Source organism: Bufo gargarizans, chromosome 3, assembly GCF_014858855.1.
Source record: "Bufo gargarizans isolate SCDJY-AF-19 chromosome 3, ASM1485885v1, whole genome shotgun sequence".
Lineage (NCBI taxonomy): Eukaryota > Metazoa > Chordata > Amphibia > Anura > Bufonidae > Bufo > Bufo gargarizans.
This window is the reverse complement of record NC_058082.1, coordinates 340,208,377-340,230,942: the sequence shown is the minus strand read 5'-3', so window position 1 is coordinate 340,230,942 and position 22,566 is coordinate 340,208,377. Positions and strand designations below refer to the sequence as shown.

The following is a 22,566-nucleotide window of genomic DNA, read 5'->3' as shown; positions in this document are numbered from 1 at the left end:
TGAAATCACATAGAGGATTTTGGATTGCAAACTGATCTTCTATTATTGTGAAAGCCTTTAGGGCCTCTGACGCATAGGAGCTAAAAGTTCCACCTCATATAAATAACTAAATGAATAATGATACAGCAGATGAAGAATGATGAATAATCATAGATTAATCAAGACCTTAATAAACACAATTTATTAAATAAAGGTCTTAGAGTTCTTAAAAATACATGAAATAAATAGACATACATGCCCAGTGGCTCAGTCCCAACACCAGAATTCTCTTGTACAATGGTGGCAGAGCGAATCATTCTATTGTGCAGGCCATCTAATAAAAATCTGTACACTAGAAATGTCTTCTTCTCTCACTAACTCAACACTAGGTTGATGGTTTCAGAGCTAATAAAAAAAGACACCAATGTGTATCATAACAAGTATTTATCAGTAAGAGTAAATATTATTCCAACTGAAAAATTATGTTTTGTATGTTAATTTTCATAATCAAATCACAATCAGAATTATGTATAGAAGTAGACTTTCCTATAAACTCCTGTGATGATTTATTGGAACTTTGTTGTGCATTTACATCAATTTCACTATAAACACTGAAAAGAGTATTGAGCTCAATGTCCAAGACATGGTGAAACCTGTAAAAAGAAAAAAAACAAAAAAAGAAAAAAACAGTTAGACTAGAACATTATCAAGTTTTTCACTCTTCTAAAATCCAGGACTGTTTCTACCATGTTTCCAACCTGGAAAGTCAGATCCACAAGTGAGTATGGTAGTTGCAACAACTCATTCATGAATGAACTGGAAGGGGGCTGAACAGCAGTGACACCAGCACTGGTATTCTTACCCTCCTGACTCTTTTTCAGCTCTGAGTCCTGATTGTCAGAACATAATCTGCAGTGGAGCACGGAATGTCCTGATTCTGGACAGCATTACAACCCAGTACACAGATACCCAGAGGAGAAGAGCTAGGGAGGTAGGTATAGGCAGAGGTCTGGTCTGGAATCTTCTACAAATAATTGCTTAGTTTGTTTTATATGCCATCAACTTTATAATGCTTGTAGTTGAGCAATAAGTTCAAAAGCTACATACCATCTTTATTCCCATAAACAAACTACTATAATTCCCTTCTAAATATCTTGTAATGCTAATATATCAGGAGTCCTCCTGGGCTGTTTTTCCAGTGAATGATGGTATACTTACCCTCCTGATTAATCTTGAGCTCTGGGCCCCTTATACCATCCAGCATCAGGACCCAGAAAGGTAGTGCTTGGAACATAGAAGGATCCAGCAGATAAGTATATGCAATGGTCTTGGGTCTAACATTTTTATACTGTAGAATTTAGGGGTCTGGTGTCTGATTAACAGTTTTGTGTGGGGTTTGAATTAATTTAGGGGTCTAGTCTGGGGTCAGAATATATGTTGCTTTGAGTGTGAAAAGTGTCTAGAGTGCAAACCCAGCAATCTTTGGGTGAAGTTGACATGGCAGCATGAGCCACATGAAGAACAAAAAGAAAGAAAGTGACTACAATCAGAAAAGATGTCACATGTGATTAGCTGGATGAAATAATTATCCATTCTGCCTGTGACTGCATCTACAATGTGATAATACTTTATAGATCACCAGTGTAGATTTAGTGCCTGACCACTTTGTGGTCACCGTATGGCTGTGTTATTGGTTAATTTAGTCTTTGTACAGTGTAGCATTCACTGAAATTGGAAATGAATGCATATCCCTGACTGTAAGAGTTGATGTTTCTATTCGTATGAATGCTCATTAGCAATAATCTGGCTGTGTAATACTGCCGATGTTTACCCAATGAACGAGCAAACTCTCGTTCATCGGGCAATAGGTTTAAAATTAATTGTTTGCCTGTGGAAGATCGTGCTGTGTAATCACGATCTGCTACCGGCAAACAACTCGTCAGTATCAGGACGAGCGATGGCATTAGTGATCACTGCTCCGCATACTCTGGAGGAGATCGCTGCATGTTATAGCAGTGGACTCCTCCACTAACGAGCAAGCGATTGTCAGAAAGGAACCCTTCCGTCCTGACAATCGCCTGCCCGATCGCTATATGTAATACAGCTTTTATTTTTCTCCTTGGTTTGACAATGTAACTAAGGGCTGTATTAGATTAAACAATCCTGCTGGCGAATGTCGGGGGGAAGCATTCCTTTCCAGCAATCGTCTGCTTGCTAGTGGAGGAGACTGCTGGTATTACATGCACTGATCTCCTCCACTGTATGGGGATGAGTGATCGCTAATGCAATCGCTTGTCCCAATACTGAATCATTGTTTGTCGGCAGAAGATTGTGATTACAAAGCACGATCTGCCGCTGGTAAGCAATGATTTGTAAACCTGTTGAAAGATTCCAATTGCCCAATGAACGTATACAGCCAACATATTTAAGGGAGTTGCAGGCAGAGCCTTTCACATGTAAATACAATTTTACTTGATGATTAGGTGGGTGCTTTTTTTATGTTTGCCCTGTCAACATAACTCCCTAGAAGCTGCCTTGCAAAACCTATATGGTAGGTGATCATGTTTTGAGAAACCATGATTTGCTCCTAAAAAGGGGAGGATGCAGCAGACATACTACAATACCTTTACTACTTCAGGAGAACATTTTGGACGTTCAATTCACATAAGATTGAGAAACAAAGGAATCATCTATTTTTTGTTCAAAGCAGATCACCCATAATATGCTGGTCTGCTCATGTCTAGTGTTATAGTTTTAGAGAAATAAAAAACTTTGGCTGCGTATTAGGCTGCAATGTGATTGATTTCCATTGGTAACACCTTACTTTGTATATGCCTTACTAAATATCTACACCTTACTTTGTATATGCTCTCACAGAACTGTATACTTACAAGTAGCAGAGTCATATGTATATTCATCTGTAAAAAAATAAAAAAAGTACACTTAGCCATGATATCACTCCTGAGAATCATAAACCCATAATGTTGTAGTATACAACAAATAAGAATTGTATTTCAGAATGACATATACTGCATAGCTGTAGGACTTTGAAATGACTTATAACGGTTTAACAAGAGCTTTGTATTTCCTTACCAAGAACACATTTTCCACACAGCAACATAGATGACAGGAGATTGTGCAAATAACCAAATATACCATAAATCATTGAGTTGTTATTGGAGTTGTAATACATAATAAATGTGCTATGTATGTAGACTTGTTGCAATTGATTATTATGAAAGGTTTGTTAAAACTGTGAGTTCTTTTCAAATGTTTTATATTTAAAGAAACTTTATTTTTTAATTTAGAAAACCCATGTTCCAAACCCATATTTGGCCACAAAGGTGGGTCTCTCCATTAATAAACTAGAGCAGTGTAATACTCATCCCCAGTGGCAGCGTTGCTGCTCAGTTACCCCACAGATTATAGCTGATCGCTAGGGAACAGCCCATGATCAGCTCTTTTTCAGACTTTTCCACCAGCAACAGTTTTTGAAAATGGCACAATCCTTTAAAGCGTGAATGTTTTTCTGAATCACATACATATTAGATTTGGTGAACTTTTTATCTAATTTCTGAAACTTATAACATGCATTTATATTTAATACATGAGCTATTTGTAATGTACATATTTCAATTTGATGTTGATGCAGAGATTATATGGAATGTGGAAGTACTGTAAGCAGGTCCTTAGTTTAGTTACCTTGCACATGTATTCAGGATGTTACATAAATAGACTGTATATTGTCTTTCAGAAATGCAGCACTTACGTTTGAGGGTTGCTGTTTGGGTGTGGAAATAACACAGTTTATCCCGTCACCATACACCTAACCCAGCTACAGTGCTTCAGGGGAGTTTAAGAACTACACAACGCCCATTAAAATTAGGAGTCATCACGCACATTTTCCAAACCAAGAGCTGCTCTTCCTAGCAGTACTCTTCTTTGGCTAATAAAGTGTGGTTCTTGCAGAGACCACCCACCCTCTATTACCGTGATGGTGAACCTTTTAGAGACCAAGTGCCCAAACTGCAACCTTACTTATCTCACAGTGCCAACGCGGCGACTTAACCGGAATACTACAGTACAATATAGTTCTTTATCAATTAGCTATAATAGCCTGCCTACATTTAGTGCGCTGCCTGTGCTGTTCATCTGTTCATAGCGCGCTGATGAATGGCAGGAAAAGTCTAAGGCATATTGGTACACCAAAGACTTTTTCTGGGCTTGGGTGCCTACAGAGAGGGCTCTGAGTGCCGCCACCACTGCTCAATTACCTACATTTCTAACTACTAGCAAATATGGCAACCCCATTCATGTTATTGCTTGTTCAGCAGTGGATACAAAGGTTTTTGTTCACAGGTTCTACAAATTCTAGGTAAATTTAGGCTAAATATTATTTTATTTCTATCAAATGGGTGCTGAATATAGTCTACCAATCACTATAAGGATCTGGATGACAAATTATTATACGTTATTTGAGTCATATAAGTCAGATTTACTATACATTTCTGTTTTCTGCTGTGTTAAGCTTGTAGATTTAGAAAACATTAGGGGGGAGATTTAGCAAAACTGGTGTAAAGGAAAACTGGCTTAGGTGCCCATAGCAACCAGTCAAATTGATTATTTCATTTTCCAAATGAGCTCGGGAAAATGAAAGGTGGAAACTGATTGGTTGCTGCAGGAAGATTTCCTGCAGGATCCATGCTATCTGAATGGAGATGAGAAATTGTAAGCAAAGATGGCATGCTAGAAGTTATGTCATTTGGCTGGGCTTTGAAGCAGGGCCCCCCTGTGGAGTTCACTACCTCTGCTATCTGACAGCAGATGGCTGGTGTGGGAACATGGCTGACATTAAATAATAATCTATATGCCTCACACCTTCCCCTTTTAGAGGGTGCTAGGGGCAGCACATTCCTGTATTTCCCTGTGCGCCCATTCACACCCTCTCTGGTGGCGAATGGTGAAATGGTACGGCTGGAGAGAGAGGCTCCCGCTTACCCACCTCCCCTTCATTCCTGACCAATAAAGTCACCCTGACTGAGCATGACACCGGGGCCACAATTACTGGCGTCAGTTGGTACTATAAACGGCCGCTTGAAGTCGGCTGCCTGGGGTGCCGGGAAGCTGGAAAGGGGGTCCTTCAGTGCCTGGAAGGCCATCTCGCAGTCATTTGTCCAATCGACTTCAGAGGGCAGCTTCTTCCTGGTGCGGTCCATCAGTGGCCTCACAAGGCTACTATAGTGGGGCGCGAACCCCCTATAGTACCCGGCAGTGCCCAGGAAGGACATCACCTGCTACTTGTCCCAGAGGGTGAGCCAGGATGCGCTGGCATCCACTCTCCTGGGCTCCGGTTCCAAAGCTTCTCCGCCTGCCCGGGTCCCCTCGCTTTTGCCCAGGAGGCACTTTCCTGGCGTAAGGGTCAAGCCTGCCTGGCAGATCTGCCCGATAATCTGCGCCAGATGCTCTTGGGGATCCTCCCAAGTCCCATGTAGGACCGAAGACAGCAATGACCTCCAGGTACGCGGCCGCGTACCCTTCGAGTCCCTTAAGCAGCTTGACCATCCGCTTAGAAGTGGCAGGGGCATATTCCATGCCCAACGGCATCTCGGTGGACTCCGTCCTTTTGTGACTTTTGGTGAACATTTCCCGGAAGGGGTGGCATTCCGGGAGGGCACCTGCCTCCCGCTCATGATGCACCTGCATCAGGTTCACGGGGAAGGCCTTCTACCTACCTCGGGCGTGGTCCAGGGTGACCAGGTACATTGAGCCTCTGGTGCTTGATGACCCACCTGCTGGGTCCTCTCACAGGCCTTCTGGTTGTACCCCCGCTTGTGGTTGGTCTGAGCCTGCCCCATACTGTCGTGCTGCACCAACCGCAACAAGGCCTGCGCCTTTTCCTGGAAGCGCATGACACACTCTATGACTGACACCCCAGGGGTGGCTATGTCTCCTAACCAGGCCTCTTTTTAGCAGCCCCTGTGTATCTGGCCATCGGAATTTCATGCGCAACCCACAAAAACAACACCCTGAACTGATAGGGTACCACAAATTGTGGGTCCCAAGGCCACACCTCCGGTGAGCCCTGCTGGACCATTTCCCAGCACAACCATCCTTGGTCCCAGACTGTCCTCTGGAGGTCTGAGTCCAAGGGAGGCCGTGCTACCTGCTCCCTAGGCCACTTGGCTGGTGAGCCCCGCTGGACCGTGACCCGGTACAGCCGTCTTTGGTCCCCAGACCACCCGCTCGAGGTCTGAGTCCGTGGGAGGCTGTGCCGCCTGCTCCTTGAGAGCGTTCAGGCTGGCGTCAGCCACTAACGCCACCTGAAACCCCTGACCGGACATGGCCAGAATAGACAAGACTGCCACGTCCTCCATCAGGTCCTCGGGACCTGTCTCCTGGCCTCCATCTGACTCGACAGCCACTTGGTTGGAAGGGGGAAAGGCATCAGACCCCTGAAGGGCCCCTAGGGCCCCAGCACTCCCACTGTGCGTGACAGCAGCTATGGCCGCTGCCACCGCTGGTAGTGCTTGCTTTTCCTCAGCTTCCGACCAAGTCGCCAGTCCAGACGGACTAACCTGGCCCTCTGACATCTCAGTTGTGGAGGAATCCTGCACTGAGGCTTTACCTGGGAGCCCTACTTCTCTGGGACAGCCCTGACCTCATTTGCATCCTCCTCCTCCACAGCTGTCTGCCCCCTGCTTGTCCCCTCAGTCGCCACACCCGAGGACAACAATTCCTTATGAATCGCCGGTTCCATGATGTCTGATGGCCTAGAACCCTGCAGGGAAGCTTTCCTGCAGGATCCGTGCTATCTGAATGGAGGTGGGAAATTGTAAGCAAAGGTGGCCTGCTATAAGTTCTCTGCCATTTGGATGGCCTTGGAAGCAGGGCCTCTCTGTGGAGTTCACTACCTCTGACATCTGACAGCAGATGGCTGGTGTGGGAACATGGCTGACATTGAATAATAATCCATATTCCTCACACTTCCTATTCTAGAATGATTTGTACATTTCTTAACAGTAAATATTTGTACAAATCAAAGACGAACACTATAATATTACTATATATAGTAATGATAACCATAATATATAGTGGGCAAAAGAGTAGAAGATTTATTTTATGTTATTCTCACAGGAAAAAGGATGCAAATTTTCACAGAAAATAGGGACATGTCAACTACACTGGTAACAAAAGCAAAGTTTGTCGGTTTTAATAACTATTTTTTTAACTTTAGAGATAAGCAATTAGGAAATACCACCTACTAGAAAGGTACACACAAGAAATTTGTTAAACAGTGTGATCTAGCTCTGCTAGTAGGTCACATACCTGCTATTAGAAACACACTAACTGAAGCAGTGTTGTCCAGATTGGATGCTGATCTAGCTCCTATGGTACAATCCTGTAATAGAAATAAAAGATACATTGCACAGGCTTCAAGACCAATCATTTAACAAAACTTGTCCTAACTTTACAAGGTATAGCGCTTTTTAGGATACAAAACACAAGCTGCTAAATGCTGTCTGTCATACAGCTAATTATAAATATCTACAAATGCAATAAATACAAACTGTGTTCACTGTTCAACAAGCCCATGTTACAGGGACCATTAAAGAAGTTGTGTGGCAGTTTTATATATGGGGCAGAACTGGTTTAAAAAAAGAGGCATTCCTCAGCTCAAGCATCCCCCACCGTTGTTTACAGGGTCTCTGCTGGTGACCCAATATTGGTCCTGCCCCCCAAAATTGGATATGGCAGGAGATGCCTGTTTTACCAATAACTATCCACAATGGTGTTTGGCTGTTGAGGCATCTCTAGGCATTTCTTGCATTTCGAAATGGGATCAGGTGGTGGAGAGCAAGGGGGATCTGGTAAGCACCTGAACACCAGTGGTGAGGAATCAGTAAGATGGGTAATGGATCTGTCTCATATATTTAAAAAAAATTGTAATCCTATTAGGCAACTCTTTTAAGTTACTTTTTTTCTATAGCACCATCTAACAAATGTGAACAACAAACATTTTTATTTTAACTCTATTTTATCCAGATATACAGTAAGGTCCATAAATATTGGGACAGCAACACATTTCTAACATTTTTGGCTCTATACACCACCACAATGGATTTGAAATAAAACAAACAAGATATAACTGCAGACTGTCAGCTTTAATTTGAGGGCATTTACTTCCAAATCAGGTGAACGGTGTAGGAATTACAACAGTTTGCATATGTGCCTCCCACTTGTTGAGGGACCAAAAGTAATGGGACAATTGGCTTCTCATCTGTTCCATGGCCAGGTGTGTGTTATTCCCTCATTATCCCAAATACAATAAGCAGATAAAAGGTCCAGAGTTCATTTCAAGTGTGCTATTTGTATTTGGAATCTGTTGCTGTCAACTCTCAGGTTGAGATCCAAAGAGCTGTCATGAAGCAAGCCATCATGAGGCGGAAAAAACAAAACAAACCCATCAGAGAGATAGCAAAAACATTAGGCGTAGCCAAAACAACTGTTTGGAACATTCTTAAAAAGAAGGAATGCACCGGTGAGCTCAACAACACCAAAAGACCCGGAAGACCATGGAAAACAACTGTGTTGGATGACCGAATAATTATTTCCCTGGTGAAGAAAACACCCTTCACAACAGTTGGCCAGATCAAGAACACTCTCCAGGAGGTAGGTGTATGTGTGTCAAAGTCAACAATCAAGAAAAGACTTCACCAGAGTGAATGCAGAGGGTTCACCACAAGATGTAAACCATTGGTGAGCCTCAAAAACAGGAAGGCCAGATTAGAGTTTTCCTGCCGGATATGCTTAAACACAGGTGTGAAACAAACTTTAAGTTACTGAGTTTATCCCTATATTAAACAAGTATTCATATTGTACAGAAATTTATGCCAAGAGACTACACTTTAGAATACATTAACTGTAGATGACAATGGAATATGTATATGTGTGTTTCTATGCTCTGGACTTCTCGTCTTCCTCAAACTTTAGAGTTTTGGTGACTCGTTGATTAGTAACTGCTATGAAATCTGCTAGGTCTATTTGGAGGTACAGTGGAGCAGATTTACTAATCCTCTGTAAAATGTAAACAGGAAGTCTAAAGATGCACCAGATTTATCACATTTGTCTAATTTTATAACACTTATTAGATTAGTTGGCCTACATTACGATAGAATTTTGTTGCAAAATTGTGGCGCAAAATAGCACATCTTAAGCCAGGTCCCCTTAACTGCTAAGCCCTGCCCCCTTGACAGTTGAGAATAAACGTCCAAAAGAAGCAGGCTGAGGATTTCTTTATTGCACATGTGGCAAACCTTTGAAATTAGTTACAAGTCTTCTTGAGACACAGTCAATGTACAGTAAGAACTAAGAAGTACAATTTATAGGGCTCCAAGCAACATATAAACCTCGGACAGGATGACAGATGACACCCTTGACAGGTGAGACAGTGGCTTATTCTTCTTGGCTTACTTCAGTCATAAATATATCTAAAATAAGATGTGCCAAATTATGGCACAAATTACGCCGGAATTCAGTTGTTAGATGACCTTAAGTATATAAAAAATGTATAGAAGTACTTACTATTTCACAATCAACTGTGCAGATTTTTACTTTAGCAGTGAGACTGACAGTGGAGGAACCAGCAATCTGGAAAACTTTCATAGCAAACCGTGCTTCGGTGGCATTTCCATTGTTAAGCACACTCATCAGATCAGCAGTTATTCCGCTGGTTGGGCACCTTCACCAAGAAGACAAGGTTACAACAATGAACTTTATTATACCAAATCATATACATAAAGACTGGCTAAAAGTGTGGAACTGAGTCGTAAACATAGTAACATAGGGGGTCATTTATTATACTGAAAAACACAGTTTGTTCAATTAGGCGTATTTTAAGCGCAGATGGCGGCACAACAGTTAGTTAAAAGGTATAATAGGTTTAATTGCAGTTAATAGTAAATACAAGTGAGGCTGATTTATGAAAACTGTATAAAAGAAAAACTGTGTTTGCTCCCCTAGTAAACAACAGCTTACATTCTTCAAAAACAGAAATAATAAATTAAAGCTGAGTTCTGAATACTATGGACAACAACCAGGTTTTTGTTTGACTCATTTTCATAAATCTCCAAAACCTTTAGCATTTTTAAATGCTTGTAAAACAGAAGTCACAAATTTCAAGCACTTTTGGTGGGGGGTTTTCTGGTGTTTTTAAAGACCTACAGAAAATCCTATGGGAAAAACAGAAAAAAATGCCATAACGAAGTGCAAAAAAAACCACTGACCTAAAAAAATGTTACAAAGGCTTTAACAAATTTTGCTATAATATCGGTCTGCTGCAGTTTTGGATACTGAACTCCAGATTTTACCAACCCCCAGTGGCGTACCAAGGGGGGAGGGTCAGTCCATCCCAGGTGCTAGCTTTCAGGGGGTTGCCAGATGCAATGAGCGCTTCCATTAATACATTGCTGGATGGCTGGGGAGCTTGTGGTCCTTTCACTCACTGACCGCTCAGCTCCCCGTGCGCCTTCTCTCTGGCTTGCCAGTGTACTTAATGGTGAAGCAGGGAGCAGTCTGTTCTCTGCTTCACCATTCAGCCCTACAGGCACAAATTGCACTGCCATGTTGTATGGGAGAAACCTGCAGACCTGGGAATGTGCCTGTCCACTCCTCCCATACAGTGCTGCAGTGTAATCGGTGCCTGGCTGCCTGGAGGGGAGTGCTGGATCTGATCAACAGGAAATGGACAAGGTGAGTAGTTGCTTGTTTTATTTTACTACTGTGAAGGGGACACAGAGAGGACATTACTACTGTGAAGGGGTAACAGAGAGGGCATTACTACTGTGAAGGAGAGACAGAGGGCATTACTACTATGAAGGGGGCACAGAGGGCATTACTACTGTGAAAGGAGCACAGAAAGGACATTAGTACTGTGTAGAGGCAACAGAGAGGGCATTGCTACTGTGAAGGGGGCACAAAGGGCCTTACTACTGTGAAGGGTCATAACAATTGTTTTGGGGCACAGAGAAGCAATATCTACTGTGAGGTGGCACAGTGAGGGCATAACTACTGTAAGGGGGCACAATGAGGGCATAACTACTGTGAAGGAGACCAAATATGGGCATAACTACTGTGAAGGGGTGCACGGAGAGCATAACTACTATAAAGGGGCACAATGTGGGCATAACTACTGTGAAGGGGTACAATGAAGGCATTACTACTGTGAGGGGGGCACAATGGGGGAATGACTACTGTGAGGGGGTAAAATGTTTTAAAATATTGGGTGCCAGATAGTGATAAATGAGCATGCTCGGCCTAACACCTGTTCGGCTTGAGCATCTCGACACTTGGCACATGGTGGTACTCGGCCGAGTACCGCAAGTGCTCGAGCACCATGCTCGAGTCTCCTTCCCGCACGTTTCTTGGCTGCTACGCAGCCAATAAACGTTCAGGTTAGTACTGCCCTTACGGTAATGCCAGTAGCCATGTTGGCCACTGGCATTACAGTGATTAGATGGCCGGAACACGTCATAATAGGAAGATTTTTATACAAAAAACTGTTTTAGAGACCAAAAAGTCCTTTTAAGGACTATTGAGTGTGACAGCAGCAATATATATTTTTAGCGCATCCAGCTAAATACCGTGCACTAGGCTACTGCGGACAGTTAAATTATTTTGCGGCACATCTCCTGTGTAAAGTGTGCGCATCCCTAAAATATCAGTGACATCCAGTGCATTTTTTCCGTAGACGGTGTCTGCTGCGGACAGTTAAATTATCCGCGCCACATCTCCTGTTTAAAAAGTGTGCGCATCCCTAAAATATCTGTGACATCCAGTGTACCTTTTTCCGTAGACACTGCGAACAGTGACATTACCTGTGGTACCTGTTCTGTGTAATGTTTCCTAATCACAAATACCTTTGTAAATTTTTTTGCACATACACTTCCAAATCCTACGTAACTGCTACAAGAGGACATCGTTTTAAGGGGCAAAGGTTTAATAATAATAACAGGAAGTAGTGTATGCATGGAATAGTCTTCCTGCAGAAATGGTAGCTGCAAATACAGTGAAGGAGTTTAAGCATGCATGGGATAGCCATAAAGTCATCCTTCATATAAGATAGGGCCAGGGGCTATCCATAGTATTCAGTATATTGGGCAGACTAGATGGGCCAAATGGTTCTGATCTGCCGCCACATTCTATATTTCTATGTTTCTATGTTTCTGTACGTGTGACATACTTTTAAGCATATATCACGTTTTAAATGAAGAAGGCGAGCAGTAAGCACCCCCTTTGCGGAAATCTCCCTTGCCAAGGGGTAGATGTTCCGCAGTATGGCGCTTTTTTGAGGAAAGGGTGGACGACAAAAGAATAGTAGTTTGCAACCTGTGCCATGCGAAAATGAGCCAGAAGGCGAGCAGTAAGGCTACTTTCACACTTGTGTTTTGGCTTTCCGTTTGTGAGATCCGTCATGGGCTCTCACAAGCGGCCCAAAACGGATCAGTTTTGCCCTAATGCATTCTGAATGGAAAAGGATCCACTCAGAATGCATCAGTTTGCCTCCGATCAGTCTCCATTCCGCTCTGTAGGCGGACACCAAAACACTGCCTGAAGCATTTTGCTGTCCTCTTGACGAAACTGAGTCAAACGTTTTTTCTGACACAATCTGGCACAATAGAAAACTGATCCCTCTCCCATTGACTTTCAATGGAGTTCATGACGGATCCGTCTTGGCTATGTTACACCGGATCCGTTTATGACGGATGCATGCGGTTGTATTATTGTAACGGATCCATTTTTGCAGATCCATTATGGACCCGCCCAAAATGCGAGTGGCCTAAGGGACAGGGAAGTGGCTGTGATGGTGCATGCAGAGGCCGTGGCCCTGGGCACGGAGAAACTGTGCCTGCTGCCAGAGCAAAAGAAAAACAATGATCCATGATACCAAGCTTCATGTCCCAGTTTGCAGGGCGGCGCAGGACACCACTCTTGAAGTCAGACCAGTGCGACCAGGTGGTCGGTTGGATTGCAGCAGATAATGCTTCCAGTTGTTTAAGCACCACCCTGTCTTCCACCAAGTCCAGTCTAGGTAGCCAGGAGTCTGGTCAACACAATCCTCACCCTGATCCTCCTTTCTCCCACCATGTACAGTATGGCCAAACAAGTGATCCCACACTCGGATATTCCGAGGACCTCTTTCCATCGCCATTACTTGATTTGGCCCCCTCGCCAAGCACGTTTTGAAGAGGGACATGAGCTCTTGTGCTCTGATTCCCAACCTCTTGAGCATCCACAGTCACAAGTAGATGACGGTGGGGAACGGCAATTAGTGTTTAATGAGTTGGATGATGATGAGACACAGTTGCCAATCACTGAGGTTGTGGTTAGGTAAAAAAATCAGGAGGAGAATCAGAGTGAGGAAGTGGAAGAGGATGTGGTGGACAATGAGGTCACTGACCCAACCTGGGAAGGTGGCAAACCGAGCAAGAACAGCAGTACAGAGGGGGAGGGATCTGCAGCACCGCAACAGGCTGGAATAGGCAGTGGGGTGGCAAAAGGGAGAAGGAGGACCACACCAAACAGGCCCGCAACTGTTCAATGGAGCACCCCCTTTGCGGAAATCTCCCTTGCCAAGGGGTAGATGTTCCGCAGTATGGCGCTTTTTTGAGGAAAGGGTGGACGACAAAAGAATAGTAGTTTGCAACCTGTGCCATGCGAAAATGAGCCAGGGCGTGAACACTAGCAACCTCACCACCGCCACATGGCATACAAGCACCGTAATAAGTGGGACGAACACCTGGGTCCACAATCTCTGTCTGCCGGACACACGACTGCCTCCTCTTCCTCTGTTACATGCTGGCCAATCCCCTGTCAAAGGTGCAGGCCCTGATGCCTACCGCCCTGCACGTGGACCTTCGCAAGCACCATCAGCGACCACATCAACTTCCATGTCCCAATGCAGTGTCCAAATGTCCTTACCCCAGACCTTTGAACGCAAGCCACCCACCTACAGGCCATAGCACTACATGCGCAGCTTTACAAATTACTGGCCCTGGAAATGTTGCCATTTAGGCTTGTGGACACTGAGGCCTTCCGCAGCCTGATGTTGGCGGCCGTCCCGCGTTACGCAGTCCCCAGCCACCACTATTTTTCAAGGTGTACCGTGCCCGCCTTATACCAACATGTGTCCCGTAACATCATATGTGCCCTGACCAACGCAGTTACTGGGAAGGTTCACTTAACCACAGACACATACACAAGTGCATTCGGCCAGGGACACTACATTTCCCTGACGGCACACTGGGTGAATGTTGTGGAGGCCGGGAGCGAGTTGTACCCTGGGATGGCAAAGTTGCTACCGCCGCCAAGGATTGCGGGCCCTACATCGATCAGGGTTTCCGTCAGCACCTACGTTAGTGGCTCCAAACCCCACTTCTCCTCCTCCACTTCCACCTCCGATTTATCTGGGTGCAGCATCAGTCAGTCGTCAGTCAGTAGCTGGAAGCAGTGTAGCACTGCAGTAGGGAAGCAGTAACAGGCCTGCTGAAGCTGATATGGGACAAACAGCACACCGCCGCAGAGCTGTGGCAGGAATAAGAGACCATACTGAGCTGTGGCTTTTGCCACTCAACCTACAACCAGGCATGGTTGTGTCTGATAATGGCCGTAACTTGGTGTCAGCTTTGGAGCTCGGCAAGCTCACACAGATCCCATGCCTAGCCCACGTGCTCAACCTTGTGGTTCAGCGGTTTCTCAAAACCTACCCCAATTTGCCTGAGCTACTGGTGAAGGTGTGCAGCGTGTGTGCATATTTCCGCAAGACATCGACAGCTTCTGCCGGCTGTTGTGTGACATGTTGGCCAAGCTTTGTGAGCAGCAGAAGCCAGTAGTGGAATACCAGCTGCAACATGGTCATCGCCTTTCCAGTCAGCTTCCGCTATTCACAAGTAGTAAACCCACGATGGGAACTGCCAAGTCAATCAAATATAGACTGAGAGCTATAATGTAAACAAATAATACAAACCCAGGTTAGAGGGTTTTTCACAGTTTAATTCCATCTGTTCAGCATGGGTGGGCAGAAGAGGAGGAAGAGGATGAGGAGATTGAGAGTGATCCTCCTGATGATGACAGTGAAGTCTTGCCTGTTGCTACCCTGGCACACATGGCTGACTTCATGTTAGGCTGCCTGTCCCGCGCCCCGCATGTTATATGCATTTTAGACAACACGGATTACTGGTTGTTCACCCTTCTCAACCCCCGCTACAAAGAGAACTCATCTCTCATTCCTCAGGTGGAGAGGATGAGCAAAATGGTGAAATACCAGAAGATCCTTGTTGAAAAATTGCTCCAAAAATTTTCATCTGACAACGCTGGCGGCAGAGTCCGTAGTTCCATGGCCAACCGAGGAAGGTAGACAAGGGGAACACACAGCAGTTCCAACAGAGGCAGGGCAACACTGTCCAAAGCCAGGGACAGTTTCATGACACCCTGCCAGCACCCTCACCCTGATGCGCGGCCTAATGTCACAAGAAGGGAAACATTTTTGAAGATGGTGAAGGAGTACATTGCAGACCGTGTTAATGTCCTCAATGATCCCTCAGTGCCTTACAACTACTGGGTGTCCAAGCTGGACACGTGGCACAAACTTGGAGGTGCTGGCCTGCCCTGCCACCAGCATTTTGTCTGAGAGGGTATTTAGTGCTGCTGGTGGCATTATAACAGATAAGTGTATCCGCCTGTTAACTGAAAATGCTGACAGGTTGACTCTTAAAAAATTAATAAGGCCTGGATTGATCATGACTTCGACTCCACCAGAGGAAAGCTGATGAACATAACGGCACTTTAAATGTGTTGTTAGTAATGTACTGAATACACTGTATTCCCATGCATCCCTTCCACCACAAACAAGGGCATATGGTTGAATATTACTTTTCTCATCCTATAGGCCTTCGCATTTAATTTTTTAGAGGGTCACCAGCAGGCCCGCACCTGAAATATTTTACAGGGTCAGCTCACCAGCAGGCCCTCACCTAAAATCTTTTACAGGGTCATCTCACCAGCAGGCCCTCGCATATAATTTTTTACAGCGTCAGCTCACCAGCAGGCCCGCACCTCAAATCTTTTACAGGGTCAGCTGACCCTCTAAAATATTATATGGCAGGGCCTTACCTGAAGGCCCTGCCATATAATATTTTAGAGGGTCAGCTGACTTGCAGGAGGAGTTAAGAGGAGTCAAGAGAGAGACCAGATTTCCAGTCTCAAGGTCCTAAGTTCTATATAATTTTTTACAGGGTCAGTTCACCATCAGGCCCGCACCTAAATTTTTTTACAGGGTCAGCTCACCTTCAGGCCTGCACCTAAAATCTTTTACAGGGTCAGCTCACCTGCAGACCCTTGCCTAATTATACCTAATAGATAATTTGCACACATGCTGCCTTGCTTGGACGTGGTAGCTGTAGCTGTTTCTCAGGCTCCCTCTCCGGAATCAAACCATGATTCTCCATTACCCGTAGTCACTATGGTTTGCATTGACAATAACATCGAAAGTTTATAGGCCAGACATCCGAATAGATAATCACCGTCACACGGATGTGCGATCGGCCCCAGGTTATCTAGAGTCACCAAAGCGGCAGCAGGTCCTCACCCATAATGTTTTAGATGGTCAGATCAGCAGGCCCCTTGCTCCAAATGTTTTTGAGGGTCACCAGCAGGCCATCAATCATAATTTTTCAAGGCTATGTATGATACCCTCCTTTATGTGTAACAAAGGGTTTATTGTAGTGCCGGTTGCTTGTCATTTTTGGAAGCCCTTTCACTTAGTGCATAGGCTTTATGAGTGTAGGAGTCCCACTACATGAACAATTGTACCACAATGTGAATGAGGCCCTCCTTTATGTGATATACAGGTTGTATCGTAATGCCTCTTCCTTGTAAATTTTTGGCAGCACTTGCACTTTATATACAAGTAAATCTACAGGAAAGAATGTTTCCTAACAATTTTTTATCTAAAATCGATTTTATCTTTGGTTTTGTGCGTATCATTGTCAGTCTGTAAAAGTGGAGTACTACTCGGACAACATCGTTCCCAGCAGCGACCTGGGAGTCCGAGATGCATCCAGACATCCTCCCCACATGCTGTTCCCAAACCATTTTGGTGGTGTTTCTATCAATTTCTGACCTTTTCCTATGATCCAGGCATCCTCCCCTCTTCAGAGCAAGGGGTACCTGCAAGCACTATGGTGCTCGATCAACACTAGTCCCAGAGAAAGGACCTGCCACAGGCACCAAACACATTAGGCACACCACTGCCAACCCCCAAAATGTCCCATTGAGGAACTTAAATATTTCCAAAGAAAGTTGAGCTGCAAACAAATTGTGACACTTACCCATCCTGTAGCAAATAGTATGTTGGTCCAGATTCTGAGACCGAAGCATATAAATCGAGCACTTTAATTTTAAAATTTTGAACTTCCAGACTTGGTATGATCAGGGAAATATAGAGAGTACTTTCCACATACACTGACTCATTTTCAGTTAGCAGTGTGGTAAAATCCGCATCTTTATAAATAAACATGTCCAGTGTGAATGAACCGAGTGTACCGGGAACAGTTATCTGAGTTGATCTGAAACATAAAGACACAACATTAAAGCGGTTGTCCTGCCCTTCATATTGATGACCTAACGTCAGGATAGGTCATCAATATCAGATCAGTGGTGGTCCCCCAGCCGGCACCGCTGCTGATCAGCTGTTTGAAGGGGAGGTGACGCTCCATGTGAGTGCTGCTTCCTTGTGATTACACTACGCGTCGTCTCCTGTGTCAAGTAAATGGAGCGAATACTTGTCATTATGCCGCACTTCCGAGAGCACGGCAAGTATAATGAAAAGGAAGCAGTGCCCACATGGATATAGATGTCAATCAGTTATCACATTTTACATCAATCAGAAACTGTATAAATTAATATTAATGGACTAATGATAATTACCCAAGTATTGGCTTCACTGTGAAATTCAGATGAACATTTATAAAAAGTGGGAAAATGCACGAAAAGTTCATGATCACATCTTGTCGAGACAAAATAGGTTGGGTCTTTGCATAAATATGCAGCCTATTGGAAAATGTGACATGGGTTGAATTCATCTGTGAAAAAAGTAGAACACAGTGTACAATGAGGAACTGCTTAGGAAAAGTATCAGTCAATAGTTTGTACAATTATAGTCAATAGTTTAACTTTTTTTTTATGTTTTTACTTATTCTTAATTTGGTTTTATTCAATGTCCTGCAGAAAAAATATTGCTCTTTTCTACCTGCCAAACCGACAACACTTAGACCAACTTCCTTTTATAATTCAAAAATTAGACCAGTAGCTAAGGTTTGGCCATTAAAGGGTTGTGTCAAGTTTTAAAGTTATCCCCTATCCACAGGATAGAGCGCATCTATGTGATCACAAGAACAAGGGTTGCATTCCCTCAAATTAATGGGGCGGCAGTGGTCACGGGCATGGTCATGAGTCTGACCACTGCCACTCAATTTACTTCTGTGGGATGGTCAGAGATAGAAGATGGCTATTACATACAACCTTATCCAGTAAAAAAATAAATAAAATAAAAATACGTTAAACGTATCCCTTTTTTTATTTTATAATAAAACCGTGTGTTTGACGGATGCCACTGTCAAAGGGCTTCATCTGGCGTATACATTAAATGATGGGAATTAAAATGATATCCGTCTTACTCTTAATTTTACTCATCAGTTTCTTATCTCTTTTTGCTGTCAGTGAAAGAAAATATCTCTCTAATGTCAAAGCTCTCTGTAGTAACAATGTGGAGCAATATAACAGGTTTTCAGTCCATAGATGTTTCCGTTTACTGACAGCGAATATATCTTGAACATAACTAGGAATTGAAACACAAAGTATAGTAGAAAGTTGTAGATCAGTGATTAGTACTTTATCAACCTAACATTTGTTAGAATAAAATGATAAGCATACAGAGATCCCACCAGATCAGCTTCAGGTCACTATAATGGAATCTGATTGGTTGCTATTGGCAACTAAGCCAGTTCTACTTTACACCAGTTTGATAAATCTCACCCTATGACTTACAAATGGGGTAAAGCTATATACATAGTTATTGACTTACATATACATTGTTACCACAGTCCTTACTGATCAGTGGTCGGTGGAAACTCATGACAGCAGTGTCATTGACGATCTCTCTTGTAGCTAAACAGGTGACATTATCCAGCGTTATACTTGTGCTATTGTATCCATTTCTTTCCAGCCAACATTTAGAGATGTAAGTACTCATTTCTCCATTACTGCAGTCAATTGTCGGTGATGGATTGCTGCCTGCTAAAAATAATAATACATGACTGTGCAAGCATATAGAAATGTGCGCAGTTATATGCTGACAATGCTCGAAACATGTTGTCTTATTGTATTTTATTCAGCATCAATACATACACATCTGAGCATTATATGCGGTATATAGCATTGGGGAGAATAATTGATCTTTTTTTTTAGTTTTTTGAGCATCAGGCCTCATGCACACGACTGTGTCCATTTTGCATTCCGCAAACTGTGGATCTGCAAAATCTGATGCAGTCCGTGTGGTGTCCGCATTTTTTGGGTGGACCCATAGACTTCAATGAGTCTGTGGTTTGCAGACATACATGATTTTACTGAATGGACATACAGATGTGGAAAGCAAATGGACAATCCGTGTGCTTTGCACATCCGTCTATTCCGCAAAAATTAAAGAACATGTCCTATACTTGGCAACAAAATGCGGACCATTGGGCCCGCAAAAAATGTGGATGCAATGTGGCCGGTGGCCGTATTTTACATGCGGTTGTGTGCATGAGGCCCTTCTCTGACAAAATCAGGTTGAGGAAAAGGGGTAGGCTACAACACACAAAGGGGGTCAGTTATCAAACTGGTGTAAAGTAGAACTGGCTTAGGTGACCATAGCAACCAAACAGATTTCACCGTTTTGGACAGCTCCTTTGGAAACTGAAAGGTGGATTGATTGCTATGGGCAAATAAGCCAGTTCTACTATATACCAGTTTGAGAAATGACCCCCAAAATCTGTACCTATAGATATGTAGCTGCACCGAACATGTGCTCAGTTCTTTTGGGCCTAATCTGTACAAATGAGAAATTTGTGGATGTTTAAATATAGCATTACAAGCACAAACAAATACTCCAGCTTTGTCTTGACAAGCTGACCCAGCATATACACGCTATGCATAGTCAATTTCATATTTATGTATATATTCTGTGGCATTTTAAAAGATTTATGAGGTCACAAGTCCTATCTCTTCAGCACTGACCACATAGGGCTTACGCCCCAGATCCCAGACTGCAACCTCCAAACTAAGATTGCAATCAAAGAATGCACATTCCTCTGACTTATCACAGTATATGGTATATGGCTTCTTCCTTAATGGTAAAGTGTGAAACCCATGCCTGAAAGACAGCAAGTGGATGCATATATGGCGAGACATGGCTCCGTGGGATTCAAGGTGGTGCGTCTTGTAACTCTGTGGTGGCAGGCGGTGAAGCCTCTTTGTACATCTTGCCATATAATTATAATAATACTATTTGCCCCACACATTACCTGTATTATTGTACAGTGCTGAGTTACAGGTACAGTTAGAATTATTGCAATACTCATCAGAAGCACAGGTGTCACTGCATGCTGCATCAACTACAGAGAACCAGAAAAAAAGAATAAGTAAGCATTATGTTTTTACAAAATTTCCACCTTTTGTCTATAAAATGTTTAAAGCGGCTTTCCATCGTTGAGCAGACCCCCCACCCCCCTCCACCACGTGGCCAGACCTCTGGCGGGAAGCATACTTACCTACTCCCCACCACTGGACTCTAGCTATTTCACTCCCCCACCACCGCTGTAGCCCTCCAGTCCCTGAATGCCCACATCCAGTTTGACGGCTGCTGCAACCAATCACTGGCCGAAGCGGTGATGCGTCCCCATTGTGTTACACCAGTGAGTCACAAGACTCGGGGAGTGAAGGAGCCAGCACCCAGCAGCAGGAAGCAGAGAAGTATAGTAATATAACGCTAGAAGAAGAAATATAATAGCCTGGGGTCTTTAATTCTGCTACAATATGGCGAACTGTAATGATGCTGCTTACTTTATTAGCATTAGAAACCAGAAAATTTTTAAGCAATCTGAACACTGATTCAATAAGGTATGCGTTTCAGATATACAAATCCTTAGTCATAGACTATTACTGAATACCTACCATGGGGTTGGATACATGTGGCACCCCATATGTACCACACTAGTGAAGGAACAGTCTCATATTACATACGGTAGTTGTAATGAATGTATATAGCATAAACAACAAAAAGATGACGATAGTTTCAATAGTGAAGAATCAAATCTTGACAGAGATTCAAATCCAAAGGTAATCTTGTATTTAACAAAAAATCACCAAAACTTCCCTATTCAACAATTTTCTTCTGTGGTCTCCTCCTCCCGCTTGTCTGACTACCCTCTCTATCCCTCTAAACAGAAACTGGTGGTGCCTCTTTAAAATGTTTAGATATCATGGAGATATCGGAGGTGTTATTTTGCTAAGCTGGTTGCGATGCGCTCCACTACCACCTATGAGCACAGCACACAAACAGGGACAAACATATACCTAGAGACAGTGTGCATAAGGAAGGGGACATGAGATGTGCACAATTATTTAACCAAATGGTTCCAGTTAAAAAGAGGCAGAAATATTTGCCCCATAAAGATTCCTTGTGCGGACAAGAAGTTTAGTATTAAAAGTTAATATAACCTTTTTAATCTTGTATCTTTTTATCTTGCAATTAAATAGGACATGTCACCTCTCCTGACATGTCAGGTTTAGTCACTACTGTACTTGCATTCCCCATGTAATAACAATTCTGGAGCATCTATTCTTATTACTCTATGTTGTGCCATTCCTGTATTATTCCTACTAGAACATCACATTAAATCTGACTGGTTTCTGTAGACAATGGGGGGAATTTATGATAAGTTTTCTGGTATAAAAAAAAGTTGCAAACCTCGTTTTTGTAACTTTTTAAACATCATTGCGCTTTCTACTTCCCTGAAAAGGAGGCTTGGGGAGGACGGGAAGGGGCCAGGCCAGCTTGGCCGATTAATCTTTTACAACAATTTTCTGCCATAAAAGGAGACTGAAAGCTACTGCAGCTTGGAGCTGGCATAGGTTTCAGTCTGGGCACACGGACTGCCAGAGGATGCGCCTAATTTTCCTAACTTAAGAAGTAGACTGTTGAAAAATGCTGGTCTATTACTCTAACCCCATGTCTTTGCTATATCTTTATGTTCTTCAAGTTCAATCAGTTTAGATTGACATTTGATTAAAAATGAAAATGAAATCTCCACTTACCTGAGATGATTATATTCAGCACCATGCCTACTATCACCAACGTCTTCATGGTACTTATCTAAAAAACAAGCTGAATCAGGAAGTACTTCTAAATTTAGTTTTCTCCAAATTCCACAATAGTACATGTGTATTAAAAGGTTATTTCCATCTGAGAGAATGGGGGCGAATCGCTAGGAT

General features: G+C 43.3%; 1 protein-coding gene across 1 annotated transcript; it reads right to left on the bottom strand.

Annotated features, from left to right (window-relative positions):
* Positions 1 to 567: 567 nt before the first annotated feature.
* Positions 568 to 22,414, bottom strand: LOC122931577 (pancreatic secretory granule membrane major glycoprotein GP2-like). The gene is made up of 10 exons (XM_044285652.1): positions 22,390 to 22,414; positions 20,598 to 20,687; positions 19,118 to 19,326; positions 17,962 to 18,116; positions 17,364 to 17,600; positions 9,562 to 9,718; positions 7,328 to 7,378; positions 5,769 to 5,876; positions 5,271 to 5,676; positions 568 to 632 (listed from the first exon to the last, which is right to left on the bottom strand). The coding sequence occupies exons 1-10, from the start codon at positions 22,412 to 22,414 to the stop codon at positions 568 to 570; spliced, it is 1,503 nt and encodes a 500-aa protein (XP_044141587.1).
* Positions 22,415 to 22,566: the final 152 nt, after the last annotated feature.